At 51.7% G+C, this 18,142-nt stretch overlaps 1 protein-coding gene across 1 annotated transcript in view; it reads left to right on the forward strand.

The window, feature by feature from the left end:
• Positions 1 to 2,316: 2,316 nt before the first annotated feature.
• Ky (kyphoscoliosis peptidase) overlaps positions 2,317 to 18,142 on the forward strand; it is a 30,533-nt gene continuing 14,707 nt past the window's right edge. Inside the window, exons 1-6 of the mRNA XM_048334434.1 lie at positions 2,317 to 2,508; positions 5,462 to 5,524; positions 9,083 to 9,145; positions 13,786 to 13,860; positions 16,031 to 16,093; positions 18,003 to 18,085. Coding sequence (XP_048190391.1) covers positions 2,370 to 2,508; positions 5,462 to 5,524; positions 9,083 to 9,145; positions 13,786 to 13,860; positions 16,031 to 16,093; positions 18,003 to 18,085 — 486 coding nt within the window. The 5' untranslated portion in view covers positions 2,317 to 2,369. The remainder of the gene's footprint in view (positions 2,509 to 5,461; positions 5,525 to 9,082; positions 9,146 to 13,785; positions 13,861 to 16,030; positions 16,094 to 18,002; positions 18,086 to 18,142) is intronic.

Here is an 18,142-nt window from a genome sequence, read left to right on the forward strand (position 1 = left end):
AGGAGGCTGAGATATGAGGATCACAGTTTAAAGCTAGCCAGGGTAGGAAAGTCTTGAGACACTGATCTCTAATTAACTACCAAAAAATCTGGAGGTACTGCTGTGGCTTGAGTGGTAGAACACTAGCCCTGAGCAAAAGAGCTCAAGGACACTACCCAAGGACTGACATCAAAAGCCTAGACACATTCTCTCTCTCTCTCTCTCTCACACACACACACACTCACTCACACAGACTCTCTCTCTCTCTCTCTCTCTCTCTCTCTCTCTCTCTCTCAAACAGTACCACAGACTTGGCGTTCTTGGGAGACATCAAGGCATCAGGGTGGAGGAGATGGACGGTGTGAGACCTCAAAGGATGACTAGAACGTCCTTGCCAAGGAGATGCAAAGAGATTTTCCAGGAAGAAGAGCAGAAAACAAAGGCACAGGAATAGAAGCAACTAATCCAGGCTGGCCATGAAACCATGAGAAGCCAGAGTAAGCTGTGGAGACCGTTTCTAGAAAAGGGGCTCCCCATGTAAGAAACCACTCATCCCCAAAGGAGCTGAAGGGACCAGGAAATGAGGACTCGATATGTTGCTCCTCATCAAATTATCCCCCTCTGATGAATGCCTATAGCCACCAACTTGTGACACCACTGCTATTTATCCCCACTGATACCACTGCACCCACGGAAAAAAAGCATGGCTTCTCTGCACATTCCCTGGAAATCCTACCTGCACTGGCCTGCCCATCACATCTTCATGGAAAAGAGAAAGAAACGGGCCTCTGGGGATCCCAAGAGAGGTAAGACCATTGTGACTGGCAGTTCTCAGCTGCTGCTTCTGAAGAAAAGGTAACTCCCTTGAAGGAGTTAGGCCATGCTGTACGCGTGCGTGTTTACACACATGTTAAGCCAGAAACAAGTCTCATGTTAGCACGAGGAAACCTGCTTTGAAAGTCACCCCTTGCGATTTCTATCCATGCACACAAGGCTTAGCTATCGAGGTATTCCATCTCAACACTATTGGAAGCCAATGAAAGATGCTGGGGAGTGATACAACAGCCGCCTTTACACAGACCAAACTGTGAGCCTACGGCGGAAATGGCTGGTCCCTGGTCACGTGGCCGGCTGGCCCTGCGATGCAGGCTGTTGTGAGGCGGGCTCTCCCAAGGAAAAGATGGTCATTCTGCAGGGCCATGCATGAGGTGCTGAGGACAGTCCACTGTGACGAGCCATCTCAAAGCCAAGGCCTCCACGCGGGTGGGATGGATCAATAATGAAAGTTCCACACAGAACTATGCCTCACAGGGTGGGCCTCGTGGTGCCCAAAGCTACCAGGCAGATGCTCATGATAGGCAAACCTACAGCCAAATGTCCTGCTGTTGTGGGCTGGGCGGGCCAGGCCTGGCTAAAAATAGAAGGGGGTTCTCAGGTCCAGCTCCCTGACAGCAAGAGACAGCTCCCAGTGCGCCAGCCTCCTCCTCCTCCTCCTCTTCTTCCTCCCTCCCTCCTCCTCCTCCCTTCCCCTCCAGGGGCAAGAGCCAAAGGAATGGTGATTTTAATTCTTGCATGTCAGGCCAAAGAGGATTGTTAGTTTGACACCCACTGGGCAGGACCCAGGGGCGGAGGAGCCATGGGGAGGGGGGGAGGGGAGGGATCCTGTCCCCAATCCCCAGCTCACCTCCCTCCTGGAGGAAACAAACAAACAAAAAAAATGCTATCAACCTCCAAAGTCCACATGTCAGAATGAAGCCAAGGTGGAAATCTGGTTGATTTCTGCACACCCTGTGATTCCACCTAGAGCCCCTCTGTTCCATGTCCAGGGCAAGTTAGCTAGTGGCTTCTCTCGGTGGAAAGGGTCTGCTCAGAGCTTCCTTTGGGGAACACCCCCTGCCCCCCTGGAAATAGTGAGGATGGAGCCAGCACCCACCCAGGATGGAGGCCCGGATCAGTAGGGCTTTTGTGCAAAAGAGGGTGGGGGGGGGGTGGAGAGAAGGGGGAAATGCAAACCAAGTCAGTCGGTCTCCGCAGACAGACCGCGGCCTGGGTGCAGGTCGAGGCCCCGGCCCGCCCGCCCGCCCGCCCGGGGATTTCCTTTCAAAGGTGACTTAGAGCCGCTGCCGGCCGCGGGGTAGCGCCCTCCCGGGCGGGTCCTAATGGCATGTTTGGCAGAGTCAGCAGAACGCTGCGCCCAGCGGGATGGGCTCGGGCCGGCCTGGCGGGGGAGCGCCCTCTCCCGCGCCCTCGCCCGCGCCCTCGCCCTGGCCCGCGCCCGCCCGGGGACGGCGCTGCTGCCGCCGCCGCCGCGCACAGGGGCCATTTGCAGCGCAGGCAGCCTGGCGAGCAGCCGCAGCGCCGCGGGCCCCGGGGGACAGGCGGCTTCAACCATGGAGCTCAACAAGGACAGCCCCGCCGTGTCCATCGACATGCTGCTGATCGTGCACTCGGAGAAGCGCCGCGCCGCCGCGCAGGGCGTGCCCCGGGACCCGCGGGCCGACGCGGGCGCGCTCCTGCAGCGCCCAGGAGGTAACCGCGCGCGCCCCCCGGCTGCCTCTGCGGGGCCCGGGGCACCTCCGCTTCCTCCTTGCCCCCCGAGGGTCCGCCACGCCCCGGGTTGGGGGGGGGGACCGCTCCATGCGCCCCTGAATGAGCCCAGCCCGTGTCCCGGTGGTGCCATGGTACCCGTGTCCCGGGGCAACGCAGGCACGCGCAGCCCAGCCCGGCGATTGTCCCAGGTTGACTCCCTTTGCGGGCCTAGTGGGGTGCTGGTCACCAGGGAAACCTGGTCACCTCGCTGTAGGGAGTGCCACAGGGCCCGGGCGATGCCCTGCAGTAAGGGGGCCAGAGCCTCAGGCTGACTGGGTGCATCCCAAGCCCGCTCCCCCACCTCAATAGCAAGCCAAGCTCCGGGGGGAGCCATGGACCCAGTCACCTTTTAAGATAAGGGGCTCCTGGAGTGGGCCTCGTGACTTACTGCCTCCGTTTCCTCTTTCTTGAGCAACTAGAAGGTATGAAAGAGATCAAGGGGCGCAGGTGTATGTAGGATGGGGGTGTGGAACACACTGTCCCCGCGTGAACTCTTTACCAGTCCTACGGCCTGCATCTGGAAGAGCAAACCTGCAAAGCGGCTGGTTACTGAGTGACTGCGGAAGGCAGGCCTCTGTGTTCCCCAGGCACGCGCACGGTTTAAAAACAAACAAAAAAAGATGGGTGTTAACTAAGACGTGGGGAGTCCTCAGGGTCCTGGGTCCCCCAGGAAGCCTGTCCCAACACCAGCCTTGGGGTGCACTGGTCTGCACACCTTCTTTAGGAATGATGCCCGACACTGTGCAGAAAATGACTTTGGCTTCCACCCCACCCCAACTCTAGATAGAGTTCCTCGGCAGTCCCGCCTCGGCCCGCACGTCCCACGAGTCTCTGCATACATACTGTCCAACTGTCCTGCAAAAGTGGTGGCCCTGTGGGCCCCCTTTCCCTCCCAGCAGCTCAGGGGGTGTTCTTAGTTAGGGAGGCAATCAAGGAAAATAAATAGGCTAGAGGGCTGAGCTTGTGGACAGTCTTGAGAGGGACTGAGTGCCTGGGACTGTTTACTTGAGTTGTTTATTTCTCATCCCTGCTGAGGGCAAAAGAAAATAGCCCACCCAAGGTCTTTGGAGGTAGGAAGTAGCAGAGTCATCAGCTTCGGAATCAACATGAGATCACCCCTACTGTGTGCACTATAAACCAGAAGACTTCCCCTCGCGTGACTTCCCCTAGTGTGACTTCCCCTAGTGTGAGAAGCTCAGAGTAAGAACGCCAGGTATGGGAACAGCCATGAGGGGTCAAAGCTCTATGACACCAGACCAGCGTGCCTCATTGGAGCCATGACCGTGATTCAAGGCTGAAGACGCCTCTACTTGGTAAACACTGGAATTTTATTTTTTAGATACTGGCACCTCCTTGGCGATGCCGTGGCAGTGGAGAGAACTGTATCACCAGTTCACAAACAGCCTGCACCAGAGTGGGAGGTCCAGGGAGTACATGGCCTCCAAGGTCTGCTGCGCAGTCTAGATGAAGTCTAGGAAGACCCAGGTTAAGCTTGCAGGCCCCCTCCTCAGAAGACAGCGTAAGGGAAAAAAATACTGAGCCCAACTACTCGTTCCCAGGCTTCCCGTGGGTGTGCATGACCCCAACCAACCTCAGGTCCTACCTCCTCTGCAGAGCCATAATCGGCTCCAGGATGGCTCTTCCTGCCTCTGAAAAGGAAAGCCTGAGCCCAATGTCAGAAGCATGAAGTTCAGTTGGTTTCACAATGCAGACACTGTGGCCTATGTCAGAAAAGGCATCGAGGGACAGGAAAGAGAGTGCAGGAAAGCTGGTCACCAGGGATTTGGACTGTAAAGCCAGCAGATGCCCTCTCTCCTTTCCTCTGTGTGCTTTAGTGTTTTCACAGCAACTTCCTTATAACTACACTGGCTCAGAAAACACGCGCAGGGAGGAGTTCTCGTGCTCCTCACAGCCAAAGAGGAGAGACCCCCAAAGCTGCCTACACTAAGTCTAGAAGAGCCTCAAGTCTAGCAAAAGTCTGTGTGACTTGTGCACTCTGCTTCATGAGCATGCCATGAACCAGTCCAAGCGGTAATCCCCACACTGTAATCGTGTGGGGGTGCAGGGAGACTCTGCAGAACAGAGGGAGGGGCTTAAGAGGAACCGGGGCCTTCAAAGCTTAGAGAACCAGACTCCAGGCTGAGCTTCCAGGAACAGTGCCCGAAAGAACTGCTCTGATCTGTGCCACAAGAGCTGCTCTGATGAGGAAATCAAGGCGCACTAGACACTCTTTCTGCACAAGTGACTCACTTTGACTACTGTGACTCGCATGGCCAGGATGTATGTCAGTCCCATGCCAGGAATTTGACGTTGCAGCTACCACTTCGAGTTGCCCCAGTGAGACAGCTTCCCTTCCTCTCTCTCCCCTTCCCTTTCACATTGCATCATCGCCAGCACAGGATATAGGTGCACCCCGTGGGCCAGGCCTAGGGCTCACCTGCCCATGCTGTAGCTGCAAGGGAAGCTGGGAGGGCAGGCAACGGTTACTTCCCGTTCCCATAGCAGTAGGCAGGCTTTGCCTACCTACCTCCCTCATCAGACATCACCATAGTCTCCAAGCAACACATGCAGAGAAGCAAGTAGGCAAAACGAATGCCCATTGTCTTCCAGAACAGGGCTTTCATATTTATGTGTTGGAGATGCACAAGTAGGAAATGGACATCATTGCAAAACTTCCGCCTAACTAATCCTTCCAACCAGGCTCACCGCCATTGAAAACTACTGTGTTAGCATTTTTATTCCGTGTTTTTTTGATACTAAGGGTGGCATTCCTTTCCTCAAATGCAGCCTCCCTTGGAAGGTTCTAATAGCCCCACTTTAACGCAGAGAAGTGGCCCCTGCCCTGATCTCCCTCCCAGTAGAGGCCCTCATGCCGGCCCTTGTTATTTCACAGAATTCCAAGGTGTCGGAAACGGGATCCGGAAGTGGCAGAACTTAGAAGGAAATGACTTCCACGGTAAATCTCTTTTTCTTTCTATTTTTCTTGTGATCTCTGGAACTTGATGCAAAGGTTGCGTTTCATTTATCCAAAGACTGGCCTTAAGACACTGAGTCAAAAAGTGGCTACTTGTGAACTCAAGCCAGGCCTCTGGGGCCATTGTGAACTTGGGAAGTTTTCTCCGGCACCCAGACCCCTGCTCTGCTAGGGGCTGTGGCTGAGGAGCAGTGCTATGAGCATGAGCTCCTGCTTGTTTGCTGGCCGGGTTACAGGTAAAGACCGGCAAGGGAGGCCTTAGCCTTCCCTTGGGGTGGTAAGGTTCCAATATGTTCCTGCAGGAAGGAGGGGTGTTTGATCATCAAGGATATCCATCTCTTGAAATATTTTCCAAACAGAGAGGACAGTTATTACTCTGCGTCTTGTCTAGAGACCCTTGATAAGGGTTCTGTAGAACCTTGCCAGCCTAAGACCCAGAATACATTAAGAAACCAAATTCCAAACTCTCTGGTGCAAGGCATCTGTTTTCCCTACAGCCTCGGAATCTCTCAGAAATCCATGGATGAGCTAACTCTAGGGGGATTTTTTTTCTGTATCCCTTGTAGACTCCTTAGTCCAGCCTTTAGGAACAATACTGATGACAATGCACATAATAGGCACTTGAAAATTCTACTAGGAATCAACCTCCACCCAGAACGCTACTGGGGAGCTCCATCCGATGCATCATGTGAGCCCTGGAATCAGATGACCGGCTCTTTGAACCCCAGTCATGCAGCCTTCTACAAATGAGCAAACAGGACTAGAATTGAGCAAGATCAAATAACTATGTTCTTCCATCCTTTTGACAGTGACAAAATTTCTAAAAGTAAATTCATTCCCTCAACAAATATCTGTAGTGTTTGCCATCTGCCAGGCACAGTTTTGACATATTGGGGATGAAACAGTGAAGAAGAGTCAAGAAGCCCTGTCTTCGTGGGCATGTATTACAATGACAACAATCACAATACCATTCCCAACCATAGAGTCTCCAAATCCTGGCTAGCTTTCCTGTGGCCCCTGCCCCTGCTCATGGGTAGGAGTCATCCTCAAGATTCTCCTCCTGCCCTGCAAGGGTGCATTCCGGCTAGGAAACATGCATCAGTGCAATGGGCTCCTCCCTGCTGGAGTCATCAGATGACAACCAGCTTTAGTCCTAATGAAGCAGATTTCATAGCCAGAAGAATCATGCTGTAGGCTAGTGAGGAGTGTAATAAGAATCAGACCTCCAAAAGCCTGTCAGCCACAGAAATAACCATGAAGGTATACATGCTAAGTCTATGTGTGAGTAGAGGGATGGAGGGAGCCAGTTATGGCTGGACACACACACACACACACACACACACACACACACACACACACACACACACACACACACACCCCACTGTATTCTTGTTTACTGTAGCTCTCTTTTACCTTGCCTGAGTTGTCTGACAGTCATCTGAAGTCTTCTTAGACTGAGTTCATCCTATTTTGATCATCTTCTAGGTTCCTGATTTCAAGTGGGGAGAGAGTGTGGGGAGTTAGTAGAAAGAAGTAACAAAACACAAATGATCACAAGACAATCATAAGACTCCTGTGAACTATGTGAAGTGGGCATTTGGGGCAATGCGTCTGTCCGTGACAACGATGATAGTAGTCCCTTGAAGGGGTGGGAGGGGAGACCACCCTGAGAACTAAGAGTTTAGGGTAAATGCCGGGCTGAAGAGAGGCTCTCGAGACCATTCTACCACTCTATCCATATGTACAGTTAAGAAAACATTTCATTTTTTAATAGTATGGTTCCATGCAAGCGTAAATTAAAATTATAGCTTCTTCTTGTGTTTTCAGAGACCAAGATTCAGAGCACTGGGTTGAGGTTGACTTTATCCCATACCCGCCTTGTTGGTGCCCCAAGTCCTAATAACCAGCAGAGAAGGCCGCTGATGGCTCGTGCTGGTAGAAGGTGCACAAATGTGGTCAGACACAGGCCACGTTTCTCTCCTGTTGCTGTTCTGTATGCTCCTTGGGCTTGGGTGCTGGCAAGGGCGGGCCGGGAGGAATCCTGAAACAGTCCAAACTTTTGGAAACAGCAGGTGCCTGGGCAGAGCCACCCAGCCCCCCTCCCTCCCCTATAGCTTGCCCGGCAACGGGCTTCCCTTGCTGTGATTGGCTGCTTTCCTGGGTCCTGGCCCAAGTCTGCCTAGCAGCACAGACTGGTGCCCTACAGCTAGAGGGAAACCAATTGTGCAGCCCTGACTATAAATACCCCACGGCAGCTATGCCAGCCAATCACCCTCCTTGAGGATTCCCTTCCCGGATCCTATTTCCTCCCAGAGATGCGGCCAGCTGTGCCCACAGAAAGAAATCTCACTCTCCTCTCCTGAGGCTGGCTGCCGCTCCAGCCTCGCATGCCACATCACCCTGACCTGGCACGCAGCGGGCCTGGCCTCCGATAGCCAGCCATGTCCCGGAGGTCCCAGGGGGCCTTGGGACTCCATCATGCCACATCACCCCGAGCTGGAGGCCTCAGGGGCCTTGCTGAGCCTGTTTATAGAAGGAGAAGGCTGAAACCGATGGGCTTCTCCAGCGCATGGTCTCGTCAGGTGACTTGCAAGTTTATCCCACCCGCCCACTGGACCGGCTTCTGCTTGGTTGGGTCTGATCCTGGGAATACAAGGTGGCCGATCTGATTAGCTGCACAGGCCAGCATCCCAAAGGCAGAGGCCCCGCGGTCCTGGTGGTCACTTCCATAGTGGGCCCAATGTAGGCCAATAAGAAGAGGAGGGAGGCGATGGCAGGCCAGAGTGGCAATAGGAGAAGAACCTCCTTCTGCCATCATTTTGGCCCTCCTCCTAGTCACCAATCCCCCCACCTCCACCCCTCTGAGCAAGGGCAGCCCCCGGTAAGACCAGGCCACAGCCACAACAGCAGCTATAAGAGAAGGATAAAGGTAACGTCATCCTTCCCGGAGGATGTCCAAAGAAGCCCATAGGCTCCCCCCTTGATAACCTATGTCAAGAACAAGGCATCTCTCTGACTCGGCCAGGCTGCAGGGACAACTCCGTGTGCCCGGACAGAAACATTCCTAGACGGTGGAGAGAAATGGCATATAATGGATGCCCTACGATGTTGGAAAAACTAACCAAGCTGTCTTCCACCTCAACTCCAAGGACAGAGTAGGGGGCAGGCTGCTGGGCTGCTCTTCTCAGAGGGAGCCGGGAGCCTGAGCTAGGAAGCCAGGGAACTTGGGAGTTAGAACGGCTCCGCCCACCTCCCGGGCTGGGGCTGGGAAGTCGGGAGTGATGGCTTCAGAGACCATTCCAGGTATCACCAGCCCATGTTGGCTCATGCGGAGAAGCAGAGGGTGTGTGTGTACACAGGTCCCCAGGCCTGTATACCTATGTGCAGGTGTACAACTACAAGGAATGGCTCACAGGTGGGGATAAGCGCAGTCCCCACCAAGCCCTTCTTGTCAATATGCACCGCTCCCTGCTCTGCCAGGGGGAAACTGCACCATGGCCCCCAGTGGTCACCGCGGTCCTCTCTGTCTTCCTTAAATAGAAAGCTCGGCGGAGAAGCAGCACCCTCAGCAGCCGCAGGTCATCACTTCCTATGACAACCAAGGTAAGTGAATCGCTGCTCCCTGTCAGTTTCTTTCTAGCTCTGCTCCTGGATCTGTTGCCCCAGCCAGAGACAGTCCAGGATACAGAGCCTGCACTGTGGGGACCAGATCTTCTCTGCCCCACGGAGGCTGGAGATCTGTGTCCTCCCCCATGAATCCTGGAGGAAACGCTGAGAGACTGTTTGGTTCAAGTCTTGCCCTTCACCTGGGGTCAAGATAGGAAATCCTTAAGCCACAGAACCCCATCATCACCCTCTTATCACGAGTTAGCCTTTATGGAGAGTGCTGGCCCCGTGTCAGACACCAACTCAACAAAACCCTTCATTCCCGTGTTCCTTCGGCTTCACAGTAGCCCTATTTGATAGGTACTCCCGTTGCCTTCCTTTTATCAAAGGAAAAAACTGAGGCTGGAAAAGACTACCAAGTATCCAAAAATCACATGATCAGCAAGAGTTAGAGCCTCAAGCCTTTGCCTTTTTCTCCCCCAGCAAGCTCTCGGCTGTTAACCTTCAAGTGGTTCCTGGGTCAACGTCTGTAGCTCCCCTAGAATCTGGCCTCCCCCCTGCTGGCTCATGTTTCCAAGCCCTCTCTCTCCCTCCCTCCTGAGTCTCAGCATTTCCTTGGCCTATCCTGAGACTGAGCCTGCTGGGGGACAATCCATGTAGTGCTGAGTTTGTTGCCTTACAAACCTTCACTTTTTCCAGAAAGGCTCTGGGGGTTTAGGAATGGCAGGCAAGAGCATCCCCGAGAGGATTCTGCAGTTGACTGGATCTGAGAACATGACAGGGTAGACCAGAGGGCAAGGCCTGGTGAGAGACTGCAATGCCTGCTGTGGTTGATAATCACTTATTGGAAGACTTGGGGCCTGACATCTAAGGCCTTTTATAGGCTCAGCCCTAAGATTCTGGCACGACTATCACCTTTGCTTTTGAGACTGATGTCTTACCCTGCACCCAGGGACAGGGGCAGCTCGCTCCCCCTGAAGCCTCTCAGGGAATTGCTCTGGAGAGGGTGGGCCGACCCAACCCACTGTCGAAAGGCACTGTCAGGTAGTAAGACAGGGAAAGCTTTGTTCAGGCTGTCTTTGTTTGGCTGGAAACTCTAGGACAAGCCCCTTCAAGCCCGTTTGGTGGGTCCACCAAGATCCGCCAGGGCAGATCTGAACACCGGTACGAGCCAAGGCCCTACTGCTACTCTAAAATTGACTTATCTCACATCACCTACCACAAAGCAAAACTCAGAGATGCCCTGTTAGAAAGAGAGCGGTGAACAATGCTTACCTCACTTGTGGAACAAGACAGAGGCTTCAAGGCCTGTGGGGAGCACATCCTGGTGATTCAGTCATTCGGGTAAGCCTAAAGGAGAAAAGAAGGGGTTCAAGAATGGTGGGGGAAGCAAGGGTGTATATGTTTCCCGGAGATGCAATCGCCAGTTCCCACAAACTGGGTAGCTTGAGATAACATAAAAACGGTTCTCTTGCATTTCTGGTGGCGAGTCCTCTGAAGTCAGCTTCAAGTAAGCTCAAGTCAAGCTGTCAGCGGGGCACTTTTGGAAGGTCTAGGGGAGCATCCATTCCTTGCCTCTACATTCTGCTTCTAGAGGCTGCCAGCATTCCTTGGCTTGTGGCTGTGTCATTCCAGTTTCTGAGTCCATTATCACATTGCCTTCTCTCCTTATAAATAACCAAATCTCTCCCTGTCTCCCTCTTATAAGGTTGTACGTGGTGGCATTTAGGGGCCAACCAGATAATACGGGATAATCTCTCTATCCTAAGCGACTTAGTTTAATCACATCTACAAAATCACCCTGGTCAGAGAAGGTAATGCTCTCAGGTTCCAGGACTTCTGGCATGGATATCTTTAGAGGCTGGTGCTCAATGTCTATTACAAGGACCAATTTAAAATAGAGCAGGTGGAGTTTGGGGTGGAGCTCAGGCGTAGAACACTCAGCTGGCATATATGGAACCCTGTGTTTGATCCCAGTACCAAGAGAGAGAGTGGGGGAGGGAGTTTTCTGTTGAGGATGTCTGCTTCCGGGTCATCAGTCCTTACCCCCCTACAGTCTGTTCATGAGCAGAGTGGCTTTCTTTGAGCACACCTATACGAGGGTCGAACCGCCATGATTCCAGACCTGGGACTTCTGAGAGAGCTCCATCCTACCCACGGGATCCTGAATGGGGCTGTGTTTTCAAGAGCTCTCTGGAAGCTGGGGGCAGCCAGGGCTACAGAGGATACCTTCATTACACATACCAGTGGGCACCCAGGGAAGACCTAAGTTATTAGGGTAGTAGATGGCTATCTCATAACCAGAGATGATGAGCAGGGCTTTTGTGTTGCATCTGTAGCACCCAGTGAGAGTAGTGCCCCCAAAATGTTCTAGAGAACTAGACAGTCCCGTTACCTGCTAGCTTGCTTGCCCTTGGATTGTCCTAGCTCACCACTTGCCAACTACAGCCTCCTGGGTTGGGGGCTGAATCCCCAACCAAGGCCTTGTCAATGTTACAAGCACTTTCAACTGACACCTCCTGACTCTGAGTTGCTGCAGAAAAACATTTCCAGTTCTTCTTTTAATTAATTAATTAATAATAAAGAAATAATCGAATGTGGTACCCTGTGAACAGAGAGTTAATGGACACCTTAGGTCAATGTTGGCAAGTATCTAGCACAAATCCCAGGGCTCCTACACACACACACACACACACACACACACACACACACACACACACACACACTCATGTACACATATATGCCTGATGGTATTTGTTAATTGACCGATGCTCTGGGCAACCACTCTCAATCAGTCAGATTTAATGAACAACACAAAGCCTGATTGCCCTCCCTGCATTAGGTATTCTGAGAAAAATTAAGCCTTTAGACAAATCCTGATTGAAGCCTGAAGCAATTTAGAGAAGGTATCAGGTGGGAGAAAGCTCCGCAATGGGTGAAAGGCAGCGCAACGGTAAAAGGCAAGGTGATTGGCCCATGCACATTTCCATTCTGAAAGGGCAGGAGACAGGCAGGTGAGCCTGTAGAATTTAGGAAAGGGGTCTGGGAGCTCCTTCACAGGGTTAGAGACAAATAACCTCTAAAATACGTTTACTACGCTAGCCAAAGCTGTAGTTTCTGAAGTGTTATTGGGGTGAGGGTGGATGAGCTGAGAAGGCAGGTCACCAGAGGCCCACCAGGAACCCCAAGTCTCAGGAAGGGGCTCCTTTACATTTGGCCATGATGGCCCATGGTCAATGTCAGTGTAATGGTATCTGTTTTCACTTCAAGTTTAGACCCAACTGTGACTCTTGCTCTAAATGATGACTATGATTAGAGATCGGTCATATTAGCATTTTTCTTCTTACCTTTGGAGTCTTGATACAAGAGTATTAAGAGTCAGCCTTCTCACTCCATTTCACACCTTTGGGATACATGAAAACTATCTCGTGAATGCTGTTCACCTTGAGACAGGGTAACTAGGCCAAGGGCATGCTAGAAATGGGAGAAGCCTCTGGAAGCTTCCACACATCTATGAAAAAAGAGCAGGCAGGCCTCCACTGAGAACCCTCCAGTGTCCTTGAGGCGGACCTAGGCAGCAGCACAACTTGCTGGGGAGCCAGGAGTATGTTAGGCACCAGCCCTGTCTCAAAAGGACAAGGAGTTGCAGGCAGGAGAGAAAGGGTTGGAAATTGCAGATGGGAAGAGCTTGTGGGTGGGGCCGACGTTCTGGATGAGTTGCTCTCATGTCCGCCCTGTTGTGAGGTGTAGAAAGGCTCCCCTGCCTTCATACATTGGGAGCCATTGGCAGAAATACTTTTATTTTTAAGAGACTACTGGCCCTCACATTCTTGAGACCATGCTTCTCTGGCAGAAGGGGGCATTAGGTGCTCCCATTGCTGGGGCCCAAGATGGGAAGCAACAGGAAAAAGGAATGCCTCCCAGCCCACGCTCTCTGACTTGTAGCATCCCCCTTTCTCACTCAGCAGGAAGATGGGGCTTCTCCTGAGTGGGTTTTTTTTCTGAGGATGGGATGCCTTTGATTCCAGTCTGAGGGGGAAGAAGAAGGATGGAAAACTCCCTGCCCATTCTGGTGATGCCTTTTCTACCCTGGTCTTCCTCCACGCTGCCTTTGGTTGCTCGCCTCCTAGAGTCCGCCCATGGTTTTCACAGGCCTTCTGTCTAGGATGGATATTTACATTAGTTGGCAGAGAGAGAGTGGAAAGTGCTTTTGCCATCTCACCCAGATACAGAAACTGCTTGGCTTGTTGTCTGGGGTTCTGAAAAACACAACCCAAGAAACAAAAATTATTTGTATATTTAAAGGAAAGCTCTAGCCAGGCAGAGTGGCTCAGCCCTGTGATCCCCGGCTTTATGGGGAAATGTAGATGTGAAAACTGCCACCCCAAGTCAACCCAGGAAAACAAAAACAAACACAGGAGACCCTATCTGAATAAAGAAATAAATAAATAGGGCTACAAGTGTGATCTGAGTGGTAGAATGCTTGCCTAACAAGCGCAAAGCGCTGAGTGAGTTCTAACCTCTGTACCACCAGAGAAGAAAAAGGAAAGCACTGCAGTGAATTGCGTTTTGTTATTTGAAATACCTGTGTGTCCTGACTACAACTGACTGAGAATGTCACCTCCCTTTCTCTCCAGGGACACAGCTCACGGTGGAAGTCCACCCGTGTGACACCATGCCCCAGCTGCTCAAAAAGTTCTCCTTGGCCAAACGTACGTACGTACAGGGCTGCTGGTCACATGGGACTTCAGCAGGGAGGTCCGAGGGCAGCAGGATGGGTCAGACCCTAGCCTAGGCACCTTCTGAACAATGGGGTGGAGTGGTGGGGGTGGGGGTGGTGGTTCCCTACAGACTGAGACAAGACAGAAATATGACTCCTTCATCCACACCCTGTTCTTGCATCTCTGGGGTTGGGCCAGGGTGACACAGGGCATGTGGCTGAAAGTGCATTTAATTGTGGCTGGTGTCATGTTGTTAAACAGCCAAGATCCTAACGCTTAACATTCATTAACCTTGTAACGTTTCTAACATATACAACATTATCCCCATGTTTTTCAGAGCAGCAACGCAAGGCTCGGAAAGGTGATATAACTGCCTAAGTTTACCCAGACAGGAGATGGGTCAGAACCTAGGTGCAACTCAGAAGCCTGTATTTAGCTACTCTCAGTGCATGCGTACAGAAAAGGAAGGCAAAGCCCCTTCCACACTCCCCTCGGCATTTTCTGGTATTCGCTCATCTCTTAGCCCAGTGGGCCTCAGGAGGAAGACAGGCCAAGGAAGAGAAGTTGCAGAAGGGCTGGGGATATAGCCTAGTGGCAAGAGTGCCTGCCTCGGATACACGAGGCCCTAGGTTCGATTCCCCAGCACCACATATACAGAAAATGGCCAGAAGCGGCGCTGTGGCTCAAGTGGCAGAGTGCTAGCCTTGAGCGGGAAGAAGCCAGGGACAGTGCTCAGGCCCTGAGTCCAAGGGAGGACTGGCCAAAAAAAAAAAAAAGAGAGAGAGAGAGAAGTTGCAGAGAGGCAAAGCTCAAGTCTTTCCCACATCCGCTCACTGCACTAAAGTCCTCTGAAATTGGCCCTGAAGTCCTGTTAGGATCTCAGGCAGGCAGACTAGCATGGCTCTGGGGTCCAGCAGCTGGGGCTCATTTCTCAGCAGTGTATGACTTGGGCAAGTAAGTGACTTAACCTAGCTTTGGGGTGCAATTTCCTCATCTATAAAAGGAGATGAGATTGAAGCTGTAAACATAGCTACAAGTGTGGCTCAGCGGTAGAGCACCTGCCTAGCAAGTGTGAGACCCTGAGTTCAAACCCCAGTACCAAAAAAGAAGAAAGAAAACAGTAGACATGAGATCCAAGCCAGAAATAGTAAGTTCACAAACACTAGCTCAAGTATTTATCAAGGAAGCCCCATTATTCCAAAGCAAACATACATATGAGAAACAATGGAACCGCTGCTTCTCAGAATGGCTCAGCCTTCCATTGTTTTATTGAACAGCTTAAAGTGGCTTTTAGGGGCATAAGCTTCTTGTCTTGGCATTCCCACCCATTCCATTAGAGACCCACCTGACCTGCTTCCAGATCAGCAAGAAGAGTTTCTTTCTTTGCTTTTTGCACATGGAATCTATTAACTATTGACCACTCCGCCTTAACCATCCTGAATTCACAGCACTTACCTGCCCTTTGATCAATTCTCAAGCCTTCTGAGTTTCCAAGGACCAAACAAACGGCTCTCTCCTCCTCTTGTTTTCCTTTTACCCATGGTTGGTCTAGTCCTGGGGTTATCTGGAGGGAAGTGATTCACGCTCTCCGCTTCCCCGGCTGCATTCCAAGATGGCACATGGTTGCAGTCGAGAGTTGAGTCGAGGGGCTGGGGATATGGCCTAGTGGCAAGAGAGCTTGCCTCGTATACATGAGGCCCTGGGTTCAATTCCCCAGCACCACATATACAGAAAACGGCCAGAAGTGGCGCTGTGGCTCAAGTGGCAGAGTGCTAGCCTTGAGCAAAAGGAAGCCAGGGACAGTGCTCAGGCCCTGAGTCCAAGGCCCAGGACTAGCCAAAAAAACAAAAAAAAAAAAAAAGAGTTGAGTCGAGGGTCCCTGCATAATTCCACGTATTGAGCTCAGAGACTATTCTGACTCTACTCTGAGGCCACAACTCCCTTTTCCATCATCCATCCGCTCCTGGTTTCCAGTCTCTTCTCTGCCCTCACCAGGAAGTTCACAGCAAATTCTAGCAAGCACTTCTACGGTAGGAGAGGCTGGGAGTAGGAAGCGATGGAAAGGATTGAAGAGGAGAGGGCAGCAGAAGCCAGCACTGCCCTAGAGCGGATCATCTGTGTTTGTATTTCTGCTTCTTCTGAATCATTGGAATTGCTATAGGTTTGCAAGGTGACAAAAATGGAAACACGAGACCCCGGCAGCCTGGAGGAAAAGATGCCCATGGTAAGTTCCAGGCCTCCTTCTCTAGGGCCATTTCCCAAAAACGTGCTGAGTTGGCTTCATGAGCCCATTTCCAGACTATGAGCGGTGGCTTCCTGGGACACTCAGAGTCTGGGGCCACATCTGGGTTGGGAGGGGAAGAGCCTCGTGATTGATTGTTAATCAATGTTTGCATGGACATGTGTGGAGATGGAGAAGGCTCGCATGTCAGAAGTCATTCCAGGGCTAAAGATTAAGTCCCTTCGATGACAAAGCAGCCAGTTACAGGAAACATCAAAATTCAGACATCAAAAATCAATTCAGGGGGCTGGGAATATGGCCTGGTGGCAAGAGCGTTTGCCTCCTACACATGAAGCTCTCGGTTCGATTCCCCAGCACCACATATATGGAAAACGGCCAGAAGTGGCGCTGTGGCTCAAGTGGTAGAGTGCTAGCCTTGAGCGGGAAGAAGCCAGGGAAGATGCTCAGGCCCTGAGTCCAAGACCCAGGACTGCCCCCCCCCCCCCCAAAAAAAAAAACATGGAGTGCCAAATGTCTGCAAAAGGAAGGAACATGGAATGGAATGGTAGACAATCCAGGCTTTTTTTTTGGGGGGGTGGGAAATGCCCTCACTTGCTTTGCCTTAGTTCTCCCCTATCCTTGATACACCAGATAGAATCTAGGGCTCAGGGCAGCTCAGTACTTCCTCCTATTGTTGTGCTTGAAAATTAGAATAATGTAGTTAATGCCACTGGGTGTTTTAAATGTATTTATGCAAAAAAATCATATTTGTACCTTAAAGGACCTGCTTGGGAAGTAGATTTAATGAAGCATAAACCATTGTGGGTATTTTGGTATTAAAAATGTTAACCATTGTAAAATGGAACCAAGAAAGGGAAAAAGTAGTAAAATAGGGTTTACAGCCCATTTTAGGTATGCCATCCTTCTTCTAAATTGGAGCCTGGGGAGAGGAACGCCAAGAGGAAACCCGCTCTGTATAAATCCACATCAGATCAAATCTACTTCGATTGCCTGTTGACTCCTATTAGGCAGTGGGAGGACCTAGAATCTCTGGAGGCAAGGGCATGCAGAAATATCCGGGTAGGAGTCTCCCAGGGTATCCCCCATTCTGAGGATGGCTGCCACTGGACACGAAACCAGGGGGTGGGTGGTGACGATTCGGAGTCATGGTACCCAGAAAGAAATCTAGGCTGCAGATCCAGAGGGGTGAGGGACTCTCCTGTACCCCGGGCAGCTGCTGGCCCCCTGTCAACTTCAGTGTTTGAGTTTTTCTTTCTTCCTGTAGCTCTGTCCCCACAACCAGACTGTGGTCAGGAGGCTTCCTAGGAGAAAGGCTGGGTGAGATGAGTCATTTTTAAGGCTCAGTCTCCTTCCCAGCACCTCAAGCACCTGTGACGCCCCCACGGTTGGCTCTCTTGGGGTGTCTCCAGGTGGCCATGGACAAGAAAATTAAGACAAGGGATGCCAAATACATCTCACTCTATAAGATCCAGGTGGCTAACCCTGCCATGCCCTGTAACACTTCACCCCCACCATCGCCACGGCCTTGAGTCTGTCAAGGGTACATATAATCCAAGTGCTTCCCATAGGAAGCTATGGAAAACTAAACTGTGAGTAGAAAGGACTGGGTTTGACTGAGGTTAAGACAGTTTCTGTAATGCTAGCATCCCTGAGTCTACACAAAGGCTTGCGTTCCCTGTGGTTCTCCAAGAGGACTATGGGAATCTCAGAGTTCCCAAACGAATTTGATCAGGGAACCCTACAAGGAGATACAGTTCCTGGGGCTACAGTTTCCTTCCAGCTTGGGGAATTGTGTTAAAGGTCAGGCTGTCACAAAGAAAGAATGGAACCTGGGCAGAGTAACCCTCCACGGAGGGTCTCAGCTGCTGACTGAACTTTCCTGTGTTTCTAGCCTATCCTTGGGACAAGTCCAGTCTCAAATCCATGCCTCTGGACCTCAGGCAGTTTGAAAAACTGGACACCTATGCCTCACAGGTAGGAGAGCTCGCCCTCTAGCCAAGAGCCCATGAGGTGACCCAGGAAGGCCTGGAT

This window comes from Perognathus longimembris, chromosome 26 (genome assembly GCF_023159225.1).
Source record: "Perognathus longimembris pacificus isolate PPM17 chromosome 26, ASM2315922v1, whole genome shotgun sequence".
NCBI classification, from domain to species: Eukaryota; Metazoa; Chordata; class Mammalia; order Rodentia; family Heteromyidae; genus Perognathus; species Perognathus longimembris.